Raw genomic sequence first — 27,472 nt, 5'->3', positions numbered from 1 at the left:
TATCTTCTGCCAGAATGGGGATGTGGTGAGAAGAAAAAAAATGACTCATCTGCAAGCTGGGCATTGGAGGCCATGGGCAGGTGATAAGAGTATATTTTAAGAGAGGGCTTAGCTGGTTATAGTATATTTCCTTATGATATCACAGTGGAAATATCTGTTAACTTCCCATCTGCTCTAGGACCCATTATGCTTTAAACAGAATTCTGTTAAGTTGAAAACATTTTTCTGGCATAGGTGCATCAGAATCATCATCTTTTAACCCATTTTCAAGATAAAATGTTTTCAGAAGGGTCCACTTTTATCCTCTGGTTAACTGAGGCCCAAGTCCTCTGCCTCTGGCAAATAAAAATTTGACTTTCTCATCAGCATTTAAAAGAAAATGCAGTATTTGAATATGGATTAAGAAAAGCTGATTTAAAAGCACATAAAACATCAAGCTAGTCAATGCCATTGTAAGTACTGGATGTCAGAACATCATTCTCAAAATGATCTGAGGGGAGCAGTATCTTCTTCTTCCTTATGTGATTTGTAATATGTGTGCTCCCCTTAGTTTTATGGGTCATTATAGCCTTATTCTGAATGTGGATTCCAGTGGAAGCAAACTGATATGTCATAATCCACATATTAGCTCCCACAGAAATTGTATTTGAGGTTTATTTTAATATTTCAGTTACCAAAAAACTTTCTTTTCCTTAAGAAGTAATACTTCCTTATTTTTGATTGTTGGCTATAATTGGCTATATTTCCCTTCTTGATTTGGTTGCCAGGAAGCTCATAGGTAAATTTGATACTTTATCAGCTCATTTATATCCCTTCTAATAAACCTTTATTCTGTTCTCTTACTATGCAGTAACAGATTACTTATGTTTATCTTTCTTTTCCCTAGACCCTAGTTCTAGTTTGCCACTACTTTTTATTGTATATGTTTATGTAAGCTATTTCTTTTTTAGAAGAGGAGGGTTTAAATCAACAAATAAATATTTCTATAAACTTTAATTTCCACTCCTATATTGAAGTAGAAATGCTTTTTATTTATCATATAAAGTCTTTTGGATTCTTTGGTGATTAAGCCCCTTACATGTTGGAAGAGGTTCCATAAAAGTGGGCTACCCATCATTGCTGCATTTTCAGTATTAGGGAAATGACTCTGTTTTCTTTCTTTGCTTTCACTTTTGCCTATTCCATTTTATGTAAGGAGCAGAATTGTCTTTAGCAGCTCCAGACACCATCAGCAGGCATAAGAAGTCATTTAATCTCCATGCAAGCCAAACTCAGCAACGATATCTGGGGATCTTCCTTTAAGGTAACGCTGCGTAGTGAGTACCTGGGAATCTTTACACCTAGGGATGCAAGTCAACAATGCATTTTCTACAATCTGAAACCATATCTTGGTTAAATTAAATGATTATCTCTGGCAAAGTCAAAGGTCTGCTGAAGATGTTTGGACATCATCATAGCATAGATCACTTCATTCCCATCATCAAGATGATACGAAAACACCCTAAAGGCAGTAAGTGGCAAACACACATCCTGGACACCTGGAGTTACCCTCAATGGAGTGGGGGAGAAAAACCTGCTCTGGCTGTCTCTATATTCATGCTACACAACTGAGCTTGCTAGAAGTTTCTCTGCTTAGTTCTCTCATGAGCCAAAAAAGAATCCCAATTCTTTCTTGAGAACATAAGCCATTTTAAAGCCACCATATTTATTTACATGTTCAAAGAAAATAAAACTGAGGAAGATACGTCTTGAGAGTTACAAATGCAGACACAGCTATGCTCTAACAAACTGGCATGTTCACAATATTCCTCAGCAGTTTCACTGGGTACATATCTGATGATACACACGGTCTTGATTTAATAATACTGCTTAAAAAAGAAAGGAGGGAACATAACTATATAGATTCCTTATCACTGTCAGGAATTTGATGGAAAAATCACTGAGTCAAAGTTGTAGGATATGAACAGAGTGGTTTGCATTTAACTAAGGGTGTGCGTGTGTGTGTTTAAAAGATTAAGGATGTACTTAATTGAATAACTTTTCATATACTTTACATAGGATGTCGCCCATGAGCACTCCATACTCCACAACTGAAAGAGGGCATGAAAGAAACTTGGGAAGGGTTATGTCTCAGGAAACCCAATTACTCTTTTAGGACTGAGAACATTAATTGGATTGGAAAATCTTTCCCAAAGTTTTAGCACAGAGTGTCCCCCTTATTCTTTGGGCATTTAAAAACACACTATGCTCTTATCAGATTATTTCCATGTTAACCCAGAACTAACTTCTGGAATTCTGAATTTGTTTTGAACTCCAAATATGTGCATTGGTATATGCAAAATCACTTAGGAGTGATCTACCCTTCATCATTTCAGTTGCATAATGCCCTCAAATGAACACTTCTGTCCACACCACGTTTGTCTAGCTTCACATTGGACTCTTTGGGGTGACACAAAACACAACTTCCACACAGGGCCACAGCCCACGGTGGCCAGCATCTGCCCTCGGGTGAGCCAAGACACTGACTATTGATGCACACTTACTTTATAACCCATCCCATGCAGAGGCAGGGGAAAACTGTACAGAAGTTGCCAGCTACCATACCATGCCTGCGTAGCTGTTTTATTCCTATGGAAGCCTCAATGATTTGCCTCAGATTATAGGGAAAGATTGACTTAATGTGATAGTAGAGAAGCAGTGGAATCTCTTGCTTTTAAGGAGAAACCAGCACAGGGTTAAAGCCAAATTTTTCTTGAACAGATGATATTTCAGATGGCCACACTATTCCAGATGCATCAATTTCCTTGAAAATCCAATCCATATATGTGCATATGCTGTGCTGGCAGGAGGACTGACTGAAATGGCCAAAACCCAAGAGCTAATATTCTTTTGGCCAGAATAATGCAATTATTATTTTCCTAGCTATCAGTCTAAGCATACAGAGCCATCTGTTATGCAAAGCAAACATACACATCTCAATTACAGAAAATGCAGTTGCCTTGACAGAATTTGGATTACACCACTAACCAGGGCTGTAAAATGTGTTTTGAGCTGGTATATAATGGATGCTTTTCAGGAGTTCCCTAATTAGCATTTACCTGCTTAAACTAATTATTCATCCTTCCTCTTCACTGGCTTATTAAACTTTGTTGGATAGCCTGCACAAAATATATGAATACGGGCACTGCAGAACAAACAGTGGCTTTCCCAGGTCTCTACAGTGTTAATATGGTGGCACACCAATTTCAACCTTGGTGATTCCCAATACTAGGTCTCAAACAGATTAAGACAAGGCTTCAAGTCTATTAAGCGCCATTAGAAAACCAGAGATTTCCATGAGACGCAAGAATACTAATATTGAGTTGACAATAGCCCAGTTTCTATCATTTGGTTTGCTCAAGTCCCCATAAAACAGAATTGCTGGATACACTACAGCCAATAGCTTGCACATCCTTCAAGCAAGAGTTAATGCCCGCCGCCCCACCCCGGGCTTGGATTCTCAAAAGTAAATAATTAAATTTGGCAGGGTTTCTCCTCCTCCCCCAACCCTCCTCAAATGCCAACGATCTCTCTTTATTATTTCCCAATGTCTTTCTTGATTTAGCTATTACCCGGCAAACTCACTAACAGCCAAAATGTTCCAGCCATGCTGCCTCCTTACAGCAGTGCCAACTTTCAGAAGCAATGAGTCTGGGGTGAGTCTTGCCTAAGAGGAGAGAGGCAGATCTCATCTCCATCTTTAGCTCAAAGGAGCAACTGAATGAGAAGTAGATTATCCAACTTGGCAGATCATCACATACATACAAAATCCCTCCCATGGAACTGCGTTTTTCTCGTGCCAAACCACCAGATGAAAAGGGTCAGCCTCAGCCAATCACCTGTATGGGCACGGATACCCAGATGTTCAGCATTTGAATGGAGAAAACATCTGGATAATTAGTGGAACTGCAAACTTTTCTTCAGGGTATTTTGGCATTCTGTAGTGGCAGCCTGTGTCTGGGAATTGAACAAAAGTCAAATTTTTGTGTTCCAGGGGGACTATCAAGAACGCATGTCTAGGGCTTTCATCCCCTGCCCCCATGTGCCTCTGTCTCCCCCCCACTCCCCGCTCCGCTTTTCACCTCTGACAGACACGTGTGGGTAATTAAATGGCAAATAACAAAAGATTATCTTATTTTATGAAATCGTCTTTCTGCATAAGGAAGCATTTGCAAAGGCAGCAAAGTGCCTACTTGCAGGAACCGTTCCTCCCCACAACACATTTTAATGGTCTCTTTCAGCATTTCTTGACTCCAGATGACTCCCTGTCACCGTGTCAGCTCCCAGGACAGTGCAGGGTCCTCCATAAACAGCCAGTAATAGGACACAAGGGAAGCACCATTAGTATGTCCCTCTCCTACCGAGCACAGAGGTTTCAAAGTTCAAAACAACCAAGGGAAGAAACTTCATTTGTTCTCAATAAATTAATAATGATCCTTAGGGGCAGGGACGGGGGACTCAAGTTTTGAGCACAAGTTGATGCCAAACGTTCTGGACTGACATACAGCTTTCTCAATGACTCTGTGAGCAGAGTCAGGGAGAGCCATTAAAAAAAAACTGGATAATTCACTCCAAACAGAATATCTGTTGAAGAAGAAGGACAGGCATGAGGCTGAAGGAGCCTTCACAATTGCGGTCAAGAATCTAAAATGGTTTTACTTACTTGTGAGAGGCCTAGGTAGATGGAGACTGTTTCAGAAATGTACAAAAATTTTCCTTCTTGATTTAGTGCAAATACAAAGCCATCCAGGGACTGCAGGAAAAAAAAAAGGTTAGTAAGTATATGTGATGGAGATTTCGTTAATAAGGCATCTAATACAAAGCAACATATAACCAAATTTAAGATCACTTTTCCTTCATGTTTAACAGAAGTCTAAGATCTTTAACTACCGCATTATACATGAACAAATGAAAGGTCTGAATTAAGACCACAAGCTAGCTTTCCCCTATTTCAGGCAATTCCTTATGTCTCTGTCATTTAATCAAGATGCATTGCATTTATGTATAAAATCAGGCCATGTTGACTTTCTGAGATGTTGCCTTTATATTTTTGGATTCAGTAGTTACTAAGATTAAATCAGCACAGTTATGAAATACCTAAGCAGGAATGAAAGCTGTAATGGAACAAGAGAAAAAAAGAGTTCTTGTATAAAAAACAAGTAAAATCACCACTTATGCTCCTATGGACGTCAATAATTTGCTAATTAATAAAGGATTATTCTCTCCTCAATCCCAGTGCCTATTGTATTAGAACAAATAGTAAAAGTCAATATATTATGAATAAATGTTTACAGGCTGAAGCTTCATAAATTGTAATCCTTTTTTTTGCAAAACTCTATATTAAAGCTTTATTGCGATAGATCTAGTTTCTATTACAACTCCTGAAATGGAAAGAAAAGAAAAAAAGGGGGAGAAAAGAAGAATACTGCATATTATATGCAGCTCCTGAAATGTTAGTCTACTTTTCAAAAGAGGGCTGCATTTTCAGTTTGATGAATGGTGTAAATTATCATGGACTCCCAACTGAAAGATATCACTCAAATTGAGAATAGCAAAAGAGACACTGATGTATAGAACAGTCTTATGGACTCTGTGAGAGAGGGAGAGGGTGGGAAGATTTGGGAGAATGGCATTGAAACTTGTAAAATATCATGTATGAAACGAGTTGCTAGTCCAGGTTTGAAGCACGATACTGGATGCTTGGGGCTGGTGCACTGGGACGACCCAGAGGGATGGAATGGGGAGGGAGGAGGGTTCAGGATGGGGAACACATGTATACCTGTGGCGGATTCATTTTGATATTTGGCAAAACTAATACAGTTATGTAAAGTTTAAAAATAAAATAAAATTAAAAAAAAAATTTGTTCCAAATTCTTGCAATCCAAGTGCATTTTATATGTTCCATCATCCTCACATCTTGTGTTTTGTTTTATTTATTTTTAATCAAGTGGGTTGCACAAGTACTGCTTGCCTAGGAAAAGAAGTTTTAATGATTAGTGATATTTACAAAGGCTGTGAGTTTGGAAATACAGGGAATCCTCATTGGGAACAAGGTATGTGGCAACATTAAACTAATGACATAATTTTTAAATACAGAAAGGTGGAAGAAGTATGTAAAATTCAGGTAGAAAAATACACGGCCTTAAATCTCGGTGATAATTTCAGTCTCTTAAAATACTGAACTTTTTTGGAATTTTATATGTATATATTGAATATATGTATATAAATATGTGTAGGTATCATTATGGGAATATGTGTGTGTATATGAAATTTGATTCCATGCTTCCTGATTCCTTTTCACAGCCCCACTGATCAGAAACTATGAGAAGTACCCAACCTCCTCCTCTGAAAACAATTGGGTGAAAACAAGTGGGTTCTAAAAACAATCCAAAAATTCGATTCAAAAGTCACATTGTACTGCACCACATAAAAGCAAATTACATAATAGACAAGATTCTGGTCAAGATAGTACAATAATAATAGCTCACATTTATTATATACTAAGTAGGTGGCATTGTCTCTTTTAATTTTTACAAGTAGCATTTGAAGTAATTATGTTATTATCCACATTTTACATACAAGGAAATTGAGGCTTAGTGAAGTTAGCCAACATGCCTGACCTTAGTAAACGATGAAGTTAGGATTCAAACTCAGATTGTCGGATTCAATCACACTGCCTTGCCTTCCACTAAAAATAAAGATTTTCTACTTGATACAAGGACATTCATGAAAAGATAAATTGGACAGCATTTCTGAAATTAACATATTTGTATTGAGGCCGCCTATAACTTCTTAAAAATCATTCCTTGTTTTTGAATGATTTGTTCCAATGATAGAATCCTACCATTTGGAGGAGATGAATAGGGAGTGGAATGACAAAAAAGAATTCATAAGTCACTTCCCCAAGAGGTCACCTTTGCTCTGTAATATCTCCCTGGAAGCATCTAGGGGACAGAAAACAAAACAATGTCTAAGAGAACTGGACTCCTGATATTTGACAAAACTGCCAAGCCTTCTTGAGCCTCATGAGAGCCTAACTTTCAAGCTTCCAGTGTGATACAGTGGAAGCTTACTTTGAACCAAAAGTGCAAAAATGGATGTTTCCTTTGTAGAAGTTTGGGGAGCATCTCAACGTCTTCACCTCAAGCCAGGTGTCTCCTAAGGATGATTCATGAGGATTAGGACTGCCTCTTTTGACCTTCTCCAGGGAGAGAAGGGCCAAATTAGGTTTTTTCTATTCAACCTAAGAGCCATGGTCTAGAATATAATCACAGGGAGTTGTGTAAGCCATTTTCTCAAACCCTAAAATGCCACTGTCACATCAGTGGGACACAGAGAGAGACAGAAGATATCTTCTGTGGGAACCAGTGACAATCAAAAGAATGAGAGCAGAAGAAAGGATTAATGGCACAGAGATGACCCCTTGTAGTCTAAACTCTCATTTTTCAGGTGAGGAAAACCTGGCACAGACAGGTTAAGTGGCTGGGTAAAACCACAGCCAGCTAATGGTAGAGCCAGGATTAAATACACCACTTCCCATAGTACTAACAAAGCATTGATGACATTGTATCATCCTGGGGTGTGTGTGTGTGTGTGTGTGTGTGTGTGTGTATGTGTGTGTGTGCGCACGCGCGCACACGTGCGCACACAAGCTTGCTGAATTGTGTCCGACTCTCTGCACCCTCTGCACTGTATTTTGCTAAGCTCCTCTGTCCATGGGACTCTCCAGGCAAGAATACTCGAGTGGGTTGCCATTTCCTTCTCCAGGGGATCTTTCTAACCCAGGGATCAAACCCGCGTCTCCTGTGTCTCCTGCATTATCAGGTGGATTCTTCACCCACTAGCACCATCTGGGAAGCCCCATCACCCTAGTAGAATTATCCAACTCCCAAAGAGACTGAATTTCTCAACAGCAGGGAGACATCTTACTTATCTTTAGCCAGCATCTAACAACTGCTCAAATAAGACTTAGGAAATCCAGTTCTAGCTCCAAGCCCAAAGCTCTTTCCCTCACATCACACACATTAGAATGACTAAGAGGAAGGGCAGTTATTTCCTCCAAGAGTTCTGTTTATGGAGCTGTTAGATTATTTGCAGATTCTGATGCCACAGATGTCTCACATAGTCTGGGATATCTCCTGACATTCGGAAGATCAGAGTTAGACTGGATCCTTTCATAGTCTTCCAAAATACTCAGTGCTATTCATTTGTCACTGACACACATCTTTTGCTTTCTCACTGAAAGGGATTATGTTTTTTAAAGTATGTTCCTATCTCAATATACTTGCTAAAATACTAAAGGAGGTTTGGGCACCGTGGCAGGGAAAAGGAATATCTGGAGGCTAAACATCTGATGCTATTAAGCAGCGGCGATCTAAGAACTGGCCAGTTTTGTTTGGCAAAAACAGAGGCTTCGACACATGTTCCAATTTCCTGGTGAAATTAAAATGAGGCTATGTCTACATGACACAAAGCATCCAGTCAATTCAATTAAAAATAACAGCCAATTTGGTTGGGGGGAAACAACTAGTCAGATTAGTTGTTTGCCACTACAGAGGTAAACAAAACAGGTTAGTTAACCATATTTTTCACTTTCATGCCTATCATCTGAGTCAACTGTATCTATAGTATGAGATAAAATCAATAACTCGGGTATAATTATATTTCAAATAAAGAATGGGATATGAAACCCAGTCTCAGCAGGTTGGCAAGGTCCCTCTTCACATGGCCATTACCCTCTGCTTCAGGGTCATCCCTGTCTATAGTTAGCTGTATTTTGCTGCTTAGAAAAGTTTTAAGAGTAGCATCAATATTGGTTTAATGTGGATGTCTTAATTTTAAAGGGTGGGAGGAAGGAGGAAACATTCAATTAGTCTTGGGAACCAGATATGATTAATCTGAAAGTTCAGTGGAAATTTAAAAAATTTTGAATCAAGAAAGCTACTATATAGAGCTGTTTCAATCACTGCAGGCTACCTTTTAATTTTTTTTTTTTTTTTAAACTGCCCACTGTTTTCAACAGGCGCCAATTAAGATTCTGGGGTCAAGGGGTTAATTACATCTTCTTACTCAGTATGTAGAATTTTCTGATTATTAACTAAGGTTGGATTAAGATGAAAAAGAACCAACACAAATGTTAATGCTAGTTCCTCCTTGAGAAGATTTATTACAAAGCCACGCTGAAATCTATCTGCTTTCCTCAAAGCAGATGGAGAACAAAATCTTAGAAGAAACAGTAAAACAGACGTTTTCAAGGCATGCAAGTATCTGATTCATCAAGACAGTTTTCTCACTACTAAAACCAGTTCTTAGGCATCTCGACAGGGCTGATGAGAGATTTCCTTTGTCACATCCCAGTAAGTCTATGAGGTACGCATGCTGCAGCGAGGCTTGGATACACAAGTCAGGAGCCACAGCGTCTCTGAATAATAATGCCTGTAATTATAATTTATATCCCCTGACATCAGAGTAACATATAAAGTGTAAGGTGCAGTTTCTTAACCCCAAAAGCCGAGTGCCTCTAACCGTATTTGTCAAATGATGAGGCTATTTCCTTGCAGGGTATAAAACTAACTATAGCTTCATGATTGAAGGTATACTAATGTTTAATGCATTGTGCTAAATGGATTTATATTTGTCAAAGTTGTTTTGTGTCTGCTTTCTTTTTTTATCCCCTGCATATTTCCCTGCAACCAAATTTCAGAGTGAAATCTTACTACAGTGCTCTTACAGAGGCAATTCTCACGTACAAGACTACTCTGAAATGAGTGGTTCTTTCTATAACATTCCAATGTAGAAGAGGAAAAAAAAAATCACCCCGAACTCTTTCCCTATGACCTATCTCCAGTTAGAGTGAAGAATTACCAGTAGGCTAGGTTATTTTAATGACAGATTATTTTAAACTAAGCCTTCACCATCTGTTCCACCCCCTAATTATGAATGCAAAAAGAACATATTTCACAATTACATCAGTAAAAAAGTAAGATATACGTGATTTAAATGCAAGCATGTGCTTCATGTCCGATGCGCCGTGCATCTGTGATGTTCTTCTACTTCAGGCTTTGGTTAACCCACCCGTGATAAAGTACGGTCTCGGACATACAGCGTTCCCTCCAAACCCAGCATTTTTCACTGTTCTGATATAATTCTGTTAGGACAAGAGCAGAACATGAACGTGAGCACAAAGCTTGCCAGCCAGTAGAGACTAGCTGTAGCATTTTACAACTCCTACGATGACTCTGCTGTTAACAAGGAGAGGCTGTGTGAGAAAATCACTTCTGCGACCTGAGCAATGGGTGAGCGCTGGGAATACGCGAGTCTGCTCTTAAACCACATCTCCATCATCGTGAAAGAGTGAAGAAGCACAAAAGAAGCACGGTCTGGAGACTGAGGACGGGGCTCCACTACTTCTCCTTCCACTCTGTTTTGGCAGCAGATAAAAGAGTTAGAAGTGTTTCTTACATTTTTTGGCCTTTGGACACAATAACACTTTGATCGAGCTCATTAAAGTGCCATGCTGCCCTCTGACTGCACTCAGGAGCTGATACTGGTCTGTTCACGCACACGCATGCAGACTCCCGGCAACCTCGAGGAGAGCCTGGGAAGATAGATGTCCAGAAGCGCCCACATGTATCTGTTTATGGGGAAGACAAAGTTCCCCAAATTTTGCCTTTGCAATCTGAGTTTTAACCATCAAGTGCTGTGGAAACAAACGCCTTATTTTTAGAAAGACTCTTGAGTATATTTTCTCGAAGTGGAGAAAAGCACACATCAAAGGTGTGGATTTTTATTTTAACTCTCAGAAATCTCTCTGCGCTTTCTGGCTCCTGCATCTTTTCCTTTGTGCACCCACCGGCAATGAGTCAATAATATGAAGGATGATAGAAGAGCTTTATATGATGATCACGTACCCAAAGCCACATGTTCCCCAATCACAACAGCGAATTGGATTAATTTGGTGAAATTTGACTATTTTCCCTCTAAAACAGAACTCCAGAACAACAAACCTTGACACCGCAAGACATCTTTCCTAAGAGTTTCCTTAAACACACAAATCCACACATCTTAGGTGAGAAAACACTGCCGAGAGACACAGGCGGCCTCTCTTCAGTTCTTAGAGGAGAAGTACCAGAATAAAAGGGGAGATGTTGAGCTAGTGAAATGTTATGACATGAAAAGAACAAAGACATCGGCTTTCTGAGCAAGGAGATCAGGTTTTGCTTCTGCTCATTAAAATTCCATTTCATGGAAGCTGTGTATCAAAGTGCTGACCTTTTTTTCTCTGGGATGCTAGTTCAAACCTTACATCCAGCCTTGAGGGAGGTGGATGTCTTGATTTGAACATCCAGCCAAATGGACAGCAGGCTCTGCTATAAAGACAGGGTGCGGCATTTGGTGGAGGCACACGTGCCGCTGTCTCTGAGCCAGGGGGGACAATACGCAGACCTCACATTATCTGTGGCTTCTCCCAGGGGACCGGGACTCTACCTGAGGCAGAAGTGACCATGTGCTGCTCACAAGCTCCTTCTGCCTCAGGGAGAGGATTCCCACTAATTATCCTAAGGCACACATATTCACTGGAACATTAAAACATCACCTATCTTGCATGTGGTGCATTAGTTTACTGAAACATAGGCTCTTCAGAACCTAGGAGGTAATTCCTTATTGTGCATCTTTTTTCTTGAATTCAGAATTCTCTTTCAAATTAAGGGAGGAGTTCCCAGGTCAGCAGGGTAACATCAGCACTCCGTTGTACTGGTCCTGAAAGGTCTAACAATGCCACTGCTTTGCTTTGGCTACACATGAAACTTGGCTCCAGGTGTCCTTCAAATGGTCTGTGTTATACAAAAGAGCACACAAAAAAAGAACAGAACCGAATAATTGTTCACTGGGCATCCTGTAGATCACAGGCGACTCTAGGGAATGGTCATAACACTCTCACATATATGATATACAGCAATATATATGAAATATACTATTATATGGGCTTCCCTGGTGGCTAAGACAGGAAAGAATCCACCTGCAATGCAGGAGACTAGGTTTGATCCCTGGGTGAGGATGATGCCCTGGATAAGGGAATGGCTACCCACTCCAGTATTCTTGCCTGGGAAATCCCATGGACAGAAGAGCCTGGTGGGCTACAGTTCATGGGGTTTCAAAAAGTCAGACATGACTGAGTGACTAAGCACACACACATACTATTATAAATCATATATATTATCATTGCATATTAGGAAAAAAAGTGAGTGTTAGTCACTCAGTTGTGCCTTTGTAGCCCGCCTGGCTCCTCTGTCCATGGAATTATCTAGGCAAGGATACTGGAATAGGGTGCTGTTTCTTTCTCCAGGTAATCTTCTCAACCCAGGGATCGAACCTGGGTCTCCTGCACTGCAGGCAGATTCTTTACCATCTGAGCAGCTAGATGCTTTAAACAATGCTCAGTTCACTCAAATATTCACCTTAGAGGAGAGGGAATGGAAGGAAACTAACACTTGTTAGGGAAATTATTTAGAACAAATTTTGAGCTGGGCATTATTTAATCCTATATTACAGATAAGGAAACGCATCTCAGGGAAATCAAGTACACGGCCCAATATCACACAAGAAAATGTGGTAGGTGTAAGACGAAAGGAACCTCCTTTTCCTCCTGCCACTGGGATACCTGCTGGGGATTTTACTTGTTTCACACCCATCACAGTTGCTAGGAGTCTATGCTTCCTCCAGCATTTCTTTCCACATAAGTGATTGTCATGTCCCCACTGCTTCAGTGTTATGCATTCAGAAAACACCTGTTGAGGGCTTCTTATGCACCAGGCCTATACTAGCTGAACAAAGAGCAACTCAAGAGTTACTTTCTTAAACAAAATTCATCTGTGGGATCCAAGATGAAGAAAATGAGAAAAGTGGGAATTCACTTTATAAAACAAAAAGTCACAAGGCAAAGTGACAGGACACTCTCCATACATGGTGGGGACTCTTGTCTGATATTACCAAGCTTTACACCTCTAATATCCTGTTTATGGGTTGGAAAAGGCATGGATTGATGGAATTTGCATTTTTAAAGCTTTGCTGAGACGTAATTGACACATGAAATTGCAAAATATTTAAAGCATGTATTGTGATGATTGGGTATACATATACATTGTAAAAGGATTCCTCTTACCTGGTTAATTAACATAACCAATAGCTCATATGTTTATCTTCCTAGAATTTGTAAATGTCCAATCAAGAGGAAATCAGTCTTGAATATTCATTGGAAGGACTGATGCTGAAGCTCCCATACTTTGGCCACCTGATGTGAAGAACTGACTCATTGGGAAAGACCCTAATGCTGGGAAAGATTGAAGGCAGGAGAAGGAGATGACAGAGGATGCGATGGTTGGATGGTATCACCGACTCGATGCACATGAGCTTGAGCAAGCTCTGGGAGTTGGTGATGGACAGGGAAGCCTGTGGTGCTGTAGTTCATGGGGTCGCAAAGAGCTGGACCCGACTGAGTGACTGAGCTGAACAAACTAGAGACCACAGACCTCAAGGAAATTCTCATGTCTTAGAGGAAGAGGCTAATGCCTAGAAATAAAGAAGGGACCCCAGTTAATCAATAATTGCTAGAACTACACCTCTTAACAGGCTACTGCCAGGATGGGACTTGAGAACACACAGTAGCAAGTCATGCAGCGTGCCGGTACACTCACCCCATTTCTGGTTCCAAAGTTTCCATTTAGACTAAGGATTTTTTCCTTTCTCTCTCTGGTTATATATATATATATATATATATATATATATATATATATACACACACACACACACACACTCACACACACATACTATTTTACATAGAAGTTAGTGTGAAAATAAGATTGACTTTATAGAAATTTATTTTCCAGTCGTGTTTGCTTAAATGATACATCCTTGAAGATGGAAGGTAGACCCATACTGGTGTTTCTGTTACGGCTGATTATGACATGAACTGGACTGTTTACTGGACACTGGGTAACTTTAAAGAACAGGGTTTTCAAAATAAAAAACAAAAACTTTGTACATGTATTCCTTTAGGTAAGGAGTTTGTGTCAGAGGTAGTAACAAAGACTGAAGAAACCTATAACGAACTAAGCATATTAAAAGACCCATTTAGAGACCTCAGATATTTAGCTGTCGCATTCACATATGAGTTTCATTTTAGGGAACATTTATTGATCTAAGGAAAGGGTATTAACAAATTTGTAATGAAAAGAGCTTAACTGTGACAAATATGGTCACCATGGATTAACTGGATTACACACCCCCTCCCAAATTCAGTCACATGTTGAAGCCCTAAATTCCAATGCGACCATATTTGGGGACTGGGTTGTTTTAAGAGGTAATTAAGGTTAAAGGAGGTCATATGGGCCCTAATCCAATAGGACTGGTAGTCTTATGAGAGAGAGAGAGAACAGTCCCCATACGCATGCACCTAGAAAAGGCCCTGAGTGCACACAGTCAGAAGGCAGCCATCTGCAAGTCAGGAGTGGAGTCCTCACCAGAATCTGACCATGCTAGCACCTTGATCTTGGACCTTTAGACTCCAGAACCATGAGAAAATAAATTTCTGTTATCTAAGCCACCCACTCTATGGTATTTTGTTATGGTAACCTGAACTAAGATAGTAGTTTAGACATTCGGGGAAAATGGTTGGGCCCTGAAAGTCCTCAGTGTTAATTTCAGGAAATCACTATAACTCGAGTCTCTGCTGTTTATTTCATATATCACTCATGTAATTAATAATTAATTTTCACTAGATCCACATAAAGCCATAAATATGATGGACTGCTAATGGTAGCATTTAGTCCCAGAAATCGACAATGCTTATTAGGATTGTTTTGGAGATCTTTTCAAGTAATTGCATCTATTCCGTATCTTCTATTTACAGCATTGATACCTTTATATTGGTTTTCTGTACATTTCAAATGCTTAGAGGATTACACGACTTCATTGCCTTAGCTCCATAGAAGGTAGAGATGCACATTTATGGGAAAATCAATTACTCTGATAGAATTAGAAACCTGGTCCTGAATGATCTTGGGATAAACAACTTGGTGTACCACCTGCTACAGCTTTCGGCTGCTTTGCCGACCTTCTCTTTTCATTTCACAGTCGGCCGGTGGGTCTGAGTGAGAAAGACCAGCCTACACGCTTGTCCACAGAGCTCTCATCCTGTTCAGAGGTCTAAGGAAATGCTGCTGCGTTTATCCCCACATGCCTACTTAACACACATGAAGCAAAAGGGGTTGTGGATTTTTGTTGTTTGCTAACATATTTGCATATCTCCAAGCATAACAACTAATGTCATATGAAATCTCCTTCAGAGAATCTCTAGATGATATCCTTCAAAGCAGAAGGACTGAGTGTGAAATTTGCCAGCACTAAATTTGCTAGGTGTGCATTCAGCAACAGACCAAATTCAGACTATTAAAAGCAGTGGTTCTTGGCTACATATCTTGGCTTCTACTGTGGTCCAATTCAGAAACAGGATGAAAGGACTGGGCTGGAGGGTGAACTTTTTGGTGTCTGTAATTTTGGGGGATAAAGACATTACTAAAGAAGAAAATTAAATTCTGGCATTTTCCTCTGACTTTCCAAAGTGAAATTTTTTTCATGAAGACTGAGATTGGAGTTTTCTTCCTCTTTCCAATCTCCTTCAATGACTATCGTGACTAGAAGAAAATTCAGTGCCATCACTGAAAAGTAACTGGCTAATTTATTACTTGAATTTCCAGGATCAAAAGATGCTTTACCCAAGATCTCAGGGAGATTTAATAGGCATCGTGGGACTGAAGTTGTCTGTAGAGAAGTATAGCTAATGGAAATGCAAAGAGAAAACCTAAAGTGACTAGCTTGAATGTGAAATCAGACATGGTACAGTGATTTGAAGAAGGTGAAGGATGAAACTGTGGAAACGACCGGGCTTACCATCTCATGCCTTTCTGACCCACCTGGGAGGCAGCAAAAAGGACAGACCCAACTATTTTCTTGTTTTCACTATTCGATAAGTCAAAGAATCACTGTGAGTTTTTTCCTTTAAAATGCAAGCCCAACTTTGTTTAAAAAAATATTCAAAAGGTATGATTCTGTTTTGTCTTAAGCTTTTACTAGTGTATTCATCATGAGTGTTAAAGAGAAAATTAGATGCAATACATGAATTGTCAATAAATGGTCAATTTTTTCAGGAAAAGACTGTTCTATAAATTTGAGATGCCTAGACACTTACTTGGCTATCCCGATAGCTCTAAAGGTGCTCAAATACGCTCTTATAGTTACCAAACAGGGCTGGATTGCTTCATGGAAATAAAAATGCATATATATACATATAAACATACATACACACACACACACACACACACACACACGCACACACCCTATAAATTTCCCAGGGCAAAAGGAAATGTAAGAAGTTTTGGCCCAGACATTCTTTTCCTTCCTCCCCAACCCCCACCCCACCCCACCCCATTCTGGAATGCTATCATCGCCCAGGATCATCCCCTTCTTAGGTTGCTTAGTGAAGTTGGAGGCCAGTAACTGACATCCTAGACACCTGTCAAAGAGAGGCAGACTTTGCTGGTCTGCTTTTTCCTAAGCAGCACACAGCATCAGCCTGCTAGGCAGGTCTAAGTGACTGTGGATCTTGTCTGGGGCTATTTGCCATGGGTGGCTACAGAACACCACTTATCTACTTTAGCTGTAGAGGCTGTATCAACTCACACACCTGAGGAATCACTGGACAAAGTGTTCTCAGTGACTCAGAGCCATGTGCTTTATTGAAGTTATATAATAGCCATAATGTTATACATCCTGCAGGGATTCACTGTAACAATAACCTACGTTATGCATGATCTAGTCAAAGGCACTGATGTGCCAATTTGCAGCAATTCCAAAAGAAATTTGCAGTTGGCCATATTGATAATTCATTCACTAGAAACCTTGAATCAATAGTCTCAGTCTAATTCTAATGTGCACAATGATCCATTTACTCACATTTTTGACTTAAATAGCTAAAGATAGGTTAGAACAAAAATAATTTGAAAATGCATATATTCCACCATTCAATGCATTTGATGAATGACAGTCTACCTCTCAATGATTATTGGACTTATTAAAATTCTATTTAGTCTATGGAATTTATAGTGGCTGCAACCATACAGCCCTATAATATCTTCAGCCACAACTGTCACCTCTTACGTAGTCTTTCTCAACCTTCAATGTCAAAGGCACCTAAAGTGCCAACCACAGTGCAACAAGCGTATCAATTAAATTTCAAGTCTGATTTTTCACTTGGCCCTCTGCCTGGTTTCTTTTAAGGCTGGGTATGTGAACAAGTATTATTTTCATTACTAGGATGCTATTTTTCTTAGCTGTCTAGAATCCCAAGACTATAATATGAGCCACTTTCCAATTAGGACATTTCTACATGTATCTACCACATCCCGTCACATAAGCTTGCAGAAATAACTTTTAATAAAAAACTTCCTAACAATTTAAGAAAGAAAAATGAATCCTCATTACAACCCTTCCTTAAACATAACTTAGAGTGTAAGTAAGCACCAACCTCCAGTAGCCTGAAAAAAGTGAGGCTGTAAAAAGTTACCTGGCATTACCCTGGAAACCAGTGTTCAGGTTTGGGATCAATGACTTTGAATCCACTTCTTCTTTTTATTTCAGCTCCCTTTACAGTTTTTCCTCTGTTCTCTTATTTCCTTTTATTTATCTCTTCACCTTTTATCTTTTGGTTTGGATTCTGCATTCATCATTTAGTGCAAGAGATGTTGATGGTCACAGGGATGGTGACCTATATGTACCATGCTTCTTGGCCACTGTTCCCAGTGATCCTGTTCTGAATGTGCTTATATGTGAAACTCCTCTGGGCAGTAAAACAACTATGGAAACATTTATATATCTGACTCATGGATGAATAGTGATTACTGACAAACTGTGAAACCAAGAATGGCTCTAAATTTGCATAGGCTGGTGCAAATTTTATGTGATTGAATAGTGGGAATAGATTCTTTCTGTCTCAATGAGATTTGTTCACTTTAGCCTTGACCTTTTCCAACAAGTGAGATTTGTTTTATTGTCTTGCTTGGGGGCTTCTCCTTCGTAATAGGATGACCTACTTTAATTTCCACTTTAACACTTCATGGTCTAGAGAGTGAGTTCCCCTAAAGGACTAAGCCCCTAAAGACTCAAATTGGCCTCTGTGTCCTAATGGAAGACTTTTATCCCAAAGCAAATAAAAAATATATTAAGGGTTTCATAAACACAACCTTAAGCCTTTATCATTTTCTGAATGTTGCTTTTATTCTCATTATAAGAGATCACACTTGCTTAAGACATGTGTTGCTCCTCTCCACCAGAGTTTCATCCCTTTCTTGGTTCTTTTCTGCCAAAGCAGGCATGAAAGTGTATAGCCAACATTATTTTGCCATTTCCTAAGAAGCACACAGACATGGCCTAATGGATATGGCCTAAAAGCACACAGGCATGACCTACCAGGCAGGACTAACGTCCTTTATGTCAGTGTGGGTCTCCACAGTTTTCAACATCCTGAATCCCACTTGTGAGACCAAGACAGTGTAACAGTAAATAGCTAACACTATCTCAGTGAGCCCAGCTCTTTTCCATAATCTCAGCAAGCTATGAGTAACATACCCTCATAGGCAATGAACAAAAGAAATTCTTCTACTCATTTCCAAAACGCAATTCTTCCTTATATTGGGCTTCCTTAATGCCCTGGACTATGTTATCTCAATTAAAATTTTCAATAACGTGACATGACATGAAACTTTCATTTTGAGCAGGATAAAAATCCTTATCCCCAAAGGTTTGCTACAAAGAGTAAAATCTATGGGTTTTGCTGCAAATCATTTACTTTTGCTTCTTTAAGGCTGAAATACTTTGGTATCCAGGGACACACTCTAGAGAATGGTGGATATAGCAAGCTATCCAGCAACTTTTTGAAGGAAATACATTACTAATACCCTCTTTCGATGTATTAGAAAGTATGAATAAATGATACAAGAGAACATATAGCCTTACACACTCAGATGTGGAGAGATGCCATCTGTTTTGGCATATGTGGGCATACGTATTAGGACCCTTCCCACCACTTTTCTGCTCAGTTGAGTTGACATAGTAAGCAGCTGAAGTGGTTTAAAGAGAACAGATCCTTTTACATCTCTCTCTAGGGTCTCTCCAGGGTCCTCACTGAAAAAGCAATATGGGTGTCATCCAAGTCCCAGGAAAGGCATCAGAAAGGAGGTGAGGGTGTCTGAGCCAGAGGGGTGTTAAGAGGTGTGAATGAGGAGACTTTCAGAGTTAGAGGACTTTATAGGAACCCCCCAAAGAAGAGGGCTGATGAAGGAAGAAGAGATGTTTCAGGTAGATGCACTCTTTCTAAGCCCAGGGCACCTAGATCACTGCTAAGGAGCACATTACATAGATTTCAGCAGGGAGGGACCTGCTTATGTTCTAGAAAAATGCCCAGTGAGGGGGCTATCGTGCCAAAACCGTAGCTCATGACTTAAAGACCTGGCACTATGGAGAAGCCTCTCTTAATCTCATCTTCCGGTTGCCCTCAACATGAGAGGCATGGCTCTGTTAGAAAGTCCCTGGTCAGGTCCAGAGGGACTCTTAGGTTGGGGTCAATGGTAGAGAAGATGGGACAATTATAGCCATGTCTCCTCAATTCCCTCTAGGAAGCTAAAGAGTTTGTGTGGCCACAGCTGAAAAGGTTTTACATCCAAGCTTGAAATGAACATACCCCAAAGTCTTTGAGAAGCATCATGGTACAATAGAAGAGAACACATGAGCTCTGCAATTAAGCAGATCTGAGTGGGAACTCTGAACTTGCAACTTCATTCTCACATGAAAATATAAAGAATAATATCTGCATATTATTTATTCTACTCAGTAGAGGTGTGAAGATGATTAGAGTTAATGTGTGTGTAAGTGCTATCATACAATAGGCATTTAATAAATGGTGCCCACAGTGGTTATTATTTGACTTCAGATGCTGATTTAGAAAGTATCTGCTAATAAGAGTGGTTTTTACCTGATATAAAGAGAAAGGTACACTTGGAAAAAGAGGGCTAATATACTAAAGGCAGGAAAACTAAATAAGTTAGACAAGCAAGAAGAGGACTCAATATCCATGGCTGAAATAAGATTCGATCCTGGTTGTAAACATTCTTCTACAGAACTTTAATAATGTAATTTGGGGACAGGATATTTGTAAGGGAGAAAGACTGTTATAGAAGTTATCAGAAAGAAACACATTAAGGAAATATAGAGTGGGAGACTTGGATAAGATTGTAATGTCAAAAACAAGATTAGAAAGAAAAAAATGTAAAAACAGGAAAAAAATAATTTTACTTTAATAAGCATGGTTATTTAAAAATGAGAGCTATTAAGGATAGATCTGTGTGTGTGTGTGTGTGATATTATATGTACACCATGCTGATTGAAGCCATCTCTGTTTTGGACCCTGGGAGAAGAACTTTACATTAACTAACCCAGTTCAATTCTCTCAACTTTCTAACTCTGATGTACAAGCACTGCTCAGAGATACTGTGAGTTCAGTTCCAGACTGCCGCAGCAAATTTGTGACTCAGTTGCAATAAATTGAGTCACAAAAGTTTTGGTTGCAAATAAAAGTTATGTTCATAATATACTACAGACTGTGAAGAAAGCTGAGCACCGAAGAATGGATGTTTTTGAACTGTGGTGTTGGAGAAGACTCCTGAGAGTCCCTTGGAGTGCAAGGAGATCCAACCTGTCCATTCTGAAGGAGATCAGCCTTGGGATTTCTTTGGAAGGAAGGATGCTGAAGCTGAAACTCCAGTACTTTGGCCACCTCATGCAAAGAGTTAGTTCATTGGAAAAGACTGATGCTGGGAGGGATTGGGGGCAGGAGGAGAAGGGGACGACAGAGGATGAGATGGCTGGATGGCATCACTGACTCGATGGACATGAGTCTGAGTGAACTCTGGGAGATGGTGATGGACAGGGAGGCCTGGCGTGCTGCAATTCATGGAGTCGCAAAGAGTCGGACATGACTGAGCAACTGAACTGAACTGATAGACTGTTAAGTGTGAAATAGCTTTATGTCTTTACAATGTATATATCTTCACTAAAAATATTGTGAAAAAATGCTAACCATTATCTGAACCTTCAGCCATTCATAATCTTTTTGCTGGAGGAAGGTCTTGCCTTGATGCTGATGCCTGATCATAGTGGTGGTTGCTGAAGGCTGGGGTGATCATGGCAATTTCTTAAAATAAAAGAAAGTCTGCCATATGGATTGACTCTTTCTTTCATGAATTATTTCTCTGTAGCATATAATGCCATTTCATAGTATTTTACCCATCCTAGAACTTCAATGTTAGAGTTAATTCTCTCAAAATCTATTATTGCTTAATCAACTAAATTTAGGTAATATTTTAAATCCTTTGTTGTTATCTCAACAATCTTCACAGCATTTTCAGCAGGAGTGGATTCCATGTCAAGAAACCATTTTCTTTGCTCATCCATAAGAAGAAGCTCATTAGATGAAATTTTATCATGAGATTGCAATAATTCAGTCACATCTGTAGGCTCCACTTCAAATTCTAGTTCTCATACTATTTCCAACCTCATCTGCAGTTATTTCCTCCACTGAAATCTTAAACCCGCAAAGTCATCCATAAGAGCTGGAATCAACTTTTTTCCAAACTCCTGTTAACATTGCTATCTTGACCTCTTCCCATGAACCACAAATATTCTTAATGGAATTTTCAGGTTTTCAAGGCCTTTGCCCAGATCCACCAGAGGAATCACTATGTATGGCAACTATAGCCTTAGAGAACATATTTAAGTACTAACACTTGAAAGTTGAAATGATCCTTTGATCTATGGGCTGCAGAATACACATTATGTTAGCAGCCATGAAAACAACATGCATCTTGTTGCACATCTCCATTAGAGTTCATGGGTGACCAGGTGCATTGTCAATGAGCAGTAACATTTTGAAAGCAATCTTTTTTTCTCAGCAGTAGGCTTCAACAGGGGCTTCCCAGGTAGCACTAGTGGTAAAGAACTCGCCTGTCAAAGCAGGAGACATAAGAGATGCGGGTTCAAACCCTGGGTTGAGAAGATTTCCTGGAGGAGGACATAGCAACCTACTCCAGTATTCTTGCCTGAAGAATCCCATGGACAGAGAAGCCTGGTGGGCTACAGTTTGTAGGGTTGCAAAGAGTCAGACATGACTGAAGCAACTTCACATGCCTGCAGGTTTGAACAGTGGGCTTAAAACATTCTTTAAATCATATTGTAAACAGATGTATTGTCATCCAGGCTGTGTTGTTGCATTTACAAAGTACATGCAGAGTACATTTGGCATAATGCTTAAGGACCCTAGGATTTTCATGATGGTAAATGAGCATTGGTGTTAATACCAGCTGCACTGCTGCTGCTGCTAAGTCACTTCAGTCGTGTCCGACTCTGTGCAACCCCATAGACAGCAGCCCACCAGGCTCCCCTGTCCCTTGGATTCTCCAGGCAATAACCCTGGAGTGGGTTGCCATTTCCTTCTCCAATGCATGAAAGTGAAAAGTGAAAGTGAAGTCGCTCAGTCGTGTCCGACTCTTTGCTACCCCATGGACTGCAGCCCACCAGGCTCCTCCGTCCATGGGATTTTCCAGGCAAGAGTACTGGAGTGGGGTGCCATTGCCTTCTCCAACCAGCTGCACTAGCCCTTAACAAGAGAATCAGCCTGTCCTTGAAGCTTTGAAACCAGGCTTTGACTTCTCTTCTTTAGCTATGAAAGTTCTACATAGCATCTTCTTTCAATAGAAGGTTGTTTTGTCTACACTGAAAATTTGTTGTTTAGTGTATCCATCTTCATTTATGATCTTAGCTAGACTTTCTGGATAACTTGGTGTAGCTTCTACATCGACACTTGCTGCTTTACCGTTTGTTTTTATTTCATGTAGATGGCTTGATTTCTTAAACCTCATGAACCAATCATGGTTAGCATCAAATTTATCTTCTGTAGCTTCCTCACCTCCCTCAGCCTTCAAAGAAATGAAAAGAGTTAAGGCTTGCTCTAGATTAGGCTTTGGCTTAAGGTGATGTTGTGGTTGGTTTGATCTATCCAGGCCACTAACACTGTCTCCAGATCAGCAATCAGGCTCTTTTGTTTTCTTAATCGTTCATGGGTTCACTGGAACAGAACTTTGTTTTCTTTCAAGAACTTTTGCTTTTCATTCAGAACTTGACTAACTGTTCGGCACAAGAGGCCTAGCTTTCAGCCTATCTTGGCTTACAACATGCCTTATTCACTGAGCTTCATCATTTCTAGTTTTTGATTTAAAACGAGAGATATGCAACTCTTCCTTTCACCTGAACACTTAGGCAATTGTAGGGTTATTAACTGGCCTAATTTCAATATTGTGTCTTAGGGAATAGGGAGGCCTGAGAAGAGGGGGAGAGATGAAGAATGGTGGCTGGTAGGGTAGTCAGACACTGGAGAAGGAAATGACAACCCACTCTAGTATTCTTGCCTGGGAAATCCCATGGACAGAGGAGCCTGGAGGGCTACAGTCTGTGGGGTCACAAAAGAGTCAGACACAGCTCAGTGACTAAACAACAGTCAGAACACACAAAATTTATCAATTACACTTGCCATCTTATGTGGGCACAGTTCTTGGTGCCTGACAACAATCACAATACTAACATGGAAGATCATTGATCACAGATCACGGTAATAAACAGAATGATAAAGTGTGACATATTGCAAGAATTATCAGAATTTGACATAGAGACACCAAGTGAGCAAATACTATTGGAAAAATGGCACCAGTAGACTTGCTAGATGAAGAGTTGACAGAAATGTCTGATTTGTAAAAAAGCACAGTATTTTTAAAGTGCAAATGTAGCAAAGCGCAATAAAATAAGTTATGCCTGTATACACTATCATCATCCCTGTTTGAGATGAGGAAACTGCAATCATTTAGTTAGTAAGTGGGAGCTGTATGACAGGAACACAAACTCACCCTGTGTTCTATATATTGACTCTGTGGACTTCAGTTCAGTTCAGTCACTCAGTCATGTCCGACTCTTTGCAACCCCATGGACTTCAGCATGCCAGGCTTCCCTGTCCATCACCAACTCCCTGAGTTTGCTCAAACTCATGTCCATCGAGTCGGTAATGCCATCTAACCATCTCATCCTCTGTCATCTCCTTCTCCTCCCATCTTCAATCTTTCCCAGCATCAGGGTCTTTTCCAATGAGTCAGTTCTTCATATCAGGTGGCCAAAGTATTGGAGTTTCAGCTTCAGCATCAGTCCTTCCAATGAATACTCAGGACTGATTTCCTTTAGGATGGACTGGTTTTATCTCCTTGCTGTCCAAGGGACTCTCAAGAATCTTCTCCAACACCACAGTTCAAAAGCATCAATTCTTGATGCTTTTGAAATGCTCAGCTTTCTTTATGGTCCAACTCTCACATCCATACATAACAACTGGAAAAACCATAGCTTTGATTAGATGGACCTTTGTTGGCAAAGTAATGTCTCTGCATTTTAGTATGCTGGCTAGGTTGGTCATAGCTTTTATTCCAAGGAGCAAGCATCTTTTAATTTCATGGCTGCAGTCACCATCTGCAGTGATTTTGGAGCCCAAGAAAAGAAAGTCTGTCATTGTTTCCATTGTTTCCCTATCTATTTCCCATGAAGTGATGGGACTGGATGCCATGATCTTAGTTTTCTGAATGTTGAGCTTTAAGCCAACTTTTTCACTCTCCTCTTTCACTTTCATCAAGAGGCTCTTCAGTTCCTCTTTACTTTCTGCCATAAGGGTGCTGTCATCTGCATATCTGAGGTTATTGATATTTCTCCCAGCAATCTTGATTTCAGCTTGTACTTCATCCATTCCAGCATTTTGTATGATGTACTCTGCATGTAATTTATATAGTTTTTTTCCAAGTCTGTAGACTTGGACCACTTTTTTCATGGCACAGATGTTTACCTTTTTGGTAACCAATTGCTACCATTGGCTCTCCTATAGATCTGAGTTCCCAGGGGCAGAGGGCAGAGAAATGGTGCTCAGGTTCATGTCCAGAGCAGAACTGGGGCAAGGAGATGGTTGTTGTCTTCTCTGATTGTGACCTCAGCCAACCAAGAGAATATAGCAACACTTGACAGTCTGTCAGACATGGGTTAAGCCACACTTCAGTAAATCATAATCTACTGGGCAGATCTCATTCCACAGGGGCAATGTTTTAGGTTGATTCCTAGGCAACTCTTCCTTTTTTAACTCAAATAGTGTACGTGCATTAAAATACTGGCAATATACAGAAAAAGCAACTCTCCTAAAACCAAACAGTATTGGAAATAGACATCTAATAGTCCCAGGAAAGCAAATTGTATTCAAATACTCATCCAGGCTAAAGGGTAAGAGACTGATAGAAAAATCTTTTTTTTTTTTTTCTTTATTTTAATTGGAGGCTAATTACTATAATATTGTGGTGGTTTTTGCCATACATTCACATCAATCAGCCATGGGTGTACATGTGTTCCCTATCCTGACCCTCCCTCCCCACTCCCTCCCCATCCCATCCTTAGGGTCATCCCAATGCTCCAGCCCTGAACACCCTGACAGAAAAATCTATAAGAATTTAAAGCAAGAATGGATAAAGTTCTAGGTATTGAATCAGTGAGGATATTAACAGTAACATTTTTTATTTGTACGTTACTATTGAATATACTAATGTTTTATACTAATTCGGGATTGCTTCCACCACTTCCTCTTCAAGTATAACTGGAAGCAGATGGAAGTGGATATGGGCTAGAGAGAAAACTGTCTCTAAGCTTCCTCAGATTCTGTGTTCCAGATAAGAATGGAGCGAGTGTGAAACAAGATGAAGGAAGGAGGAAAGCATTTCCTATTGACGTTCTCTGTCGGCAACGTGCTTTACCTGTAAGTACACAGCACTGGCGTGCACATTCGTCAATGTACAGACAGGAGGGCACGTGGAAGAGGGGCAGAGAAAGAGAATAAAAAATGCCCAGTGTTGAAGTCTTTCATCCACTTGACGATTTTTGCCCGAGTTCTGTTTACCTTCAAATAACACCCATCCTCTCAGGTATATGAGAGACTTCAAGGCTGCTGGCTACCTGTGCTCAGCAAGCAGAGGTCACAGTGTCCTAGAGAGTGTCTCCTGCTCTCCAGGGCTGTGCCAACACCTCCCTCCCATTGTGTGTGTGTGTGTGTGTGTGCACCAGTTCTTTTATATGGGGCAAGTAATCAACTCACTATTTTTATGTTAAATGCCTACCAATGAGAGCCACTAACACTGATTTTTTAAATTCTATCTTTTAAAAATTCAGCACTGTTTATAAGTGACAAGGTTCTACTGTATAGCACAGGGAACTATATTCAGTATCCTGTGATAAACCACAATGGAAGAGAATAGGAAAGTGAATGTACATATATGTGTAACTGGATCACTTTCCTGTACAGCAGATATGAACACAAGATTGTAATCAACTATATTTCGAGAAATTTTTAAAGAATTCTGCACTGTTTAGATCTTCAATACAGTCAGTTCTGGGGTTAGATGCTTTACTGAAAGAGGAATCAAGAAAGGGCTCAAAGAGAAGCTGAAAAAATGATTAGATAATTGAAACATAAGACTTTTTACGGAATGGCTAAACAGACGGGATTATTCAGCCTGGAGGAGCCCTGGGGGTGCTGTGAGCTTGGGTGAGGGTCCTCCGCAAAGGCTGGCAGTCTTTCTGTTTGTGAAGGGCAAATGCAAAATCTGGGTGGGAAAGGAAGCATTCCCTGACACTATTAGGAACAAAAATGGTGGTTGAGGACATCTGGGCTGCCTCTTGATTGGACATTCTGGAAGACCAGGTATACATTGCCTAGAAAGACAGCTTAAGAATGACCCTGCCTGAACTTGGGGAGGTCGGGATGGTGGTGAATGAATATGTGTGTGTAAGAGCGAGACAGACAGACAAATACTCAATGACGATTCTAGGTTGTGTTCTAAGGTTATCAGGAGAAAGCCACAAAGAGTTTCCAAACAACAAAATCAGAACTTGAAACCAAATATTATACACCTCCCCACCCACTTCATCATGACACCAAGCACATGCTTCAGACAAGCACAGTTCAGGGTGAAGGTCAAAGTGTAGCACAGTTCAGTGCTACAAAGGGCACTGTCTACCAGGGCTCTACACTGCCTCAGTGAGATATTTATAATGCTATTACAAAGGAAAAAAAATTAACTGCAGAAGAAGAAAGCTAAACCAGTGCACTCCATTGGGCATGCTGAAATACACATAGCCACAGGGACCCATGTGGCTGGCAAGAAGGCAGCTGCAGCAGACCTGACCTTAACCCAAGAAGTAACGC

At 40.1% G+C, this 27,472-nt stretch overlaps 1 protein-coding gene across 1 annotated transcript in view; it reads right to left on the bottom strand.

Moving 5' to 3' along the window:
- Nucleotides 1-27,472, bottom strand: part of NPAS3 (neuronal PAS domain protein 3) — an 841,230-nt gene that overhangs the window by 258,879 nt on the left and 554,879 nt on the right. Inside the window, exon 6 of the mRNA XM_055555517.1 lies at nt 4,703-4,792. Coding sequence (XP_055411492.1) covers nt 4,703-4,792 — 90 coding nt within the window. The remainder of the gene's footprint in view (nt 1-4,702; nt 4,793-27,472) is intronic.

This window comes from Bubalus kerabau, chromosome 19 (assembly GCF_029407905.1).
Source record: "Bubalus kerabau isolate K-KA32 ecotype Philippines breed swamp buffalo chromosome 19, PCC_UOA_SB_1v2, whole genome shotgun sequence".
Taxonomy (NCBI): domain Eukaryota; kingdom Metazoa; phylum Chordata; class Mammalia; order Artiodactyla; family Bovidae; genus Bubalus; species Bubalus kerabau.
The sequence above is the reverse complement of the archived record's forward strand: the minus strand, read 5'-3'. Positions and strand labels throughout refer to the sequence as shown.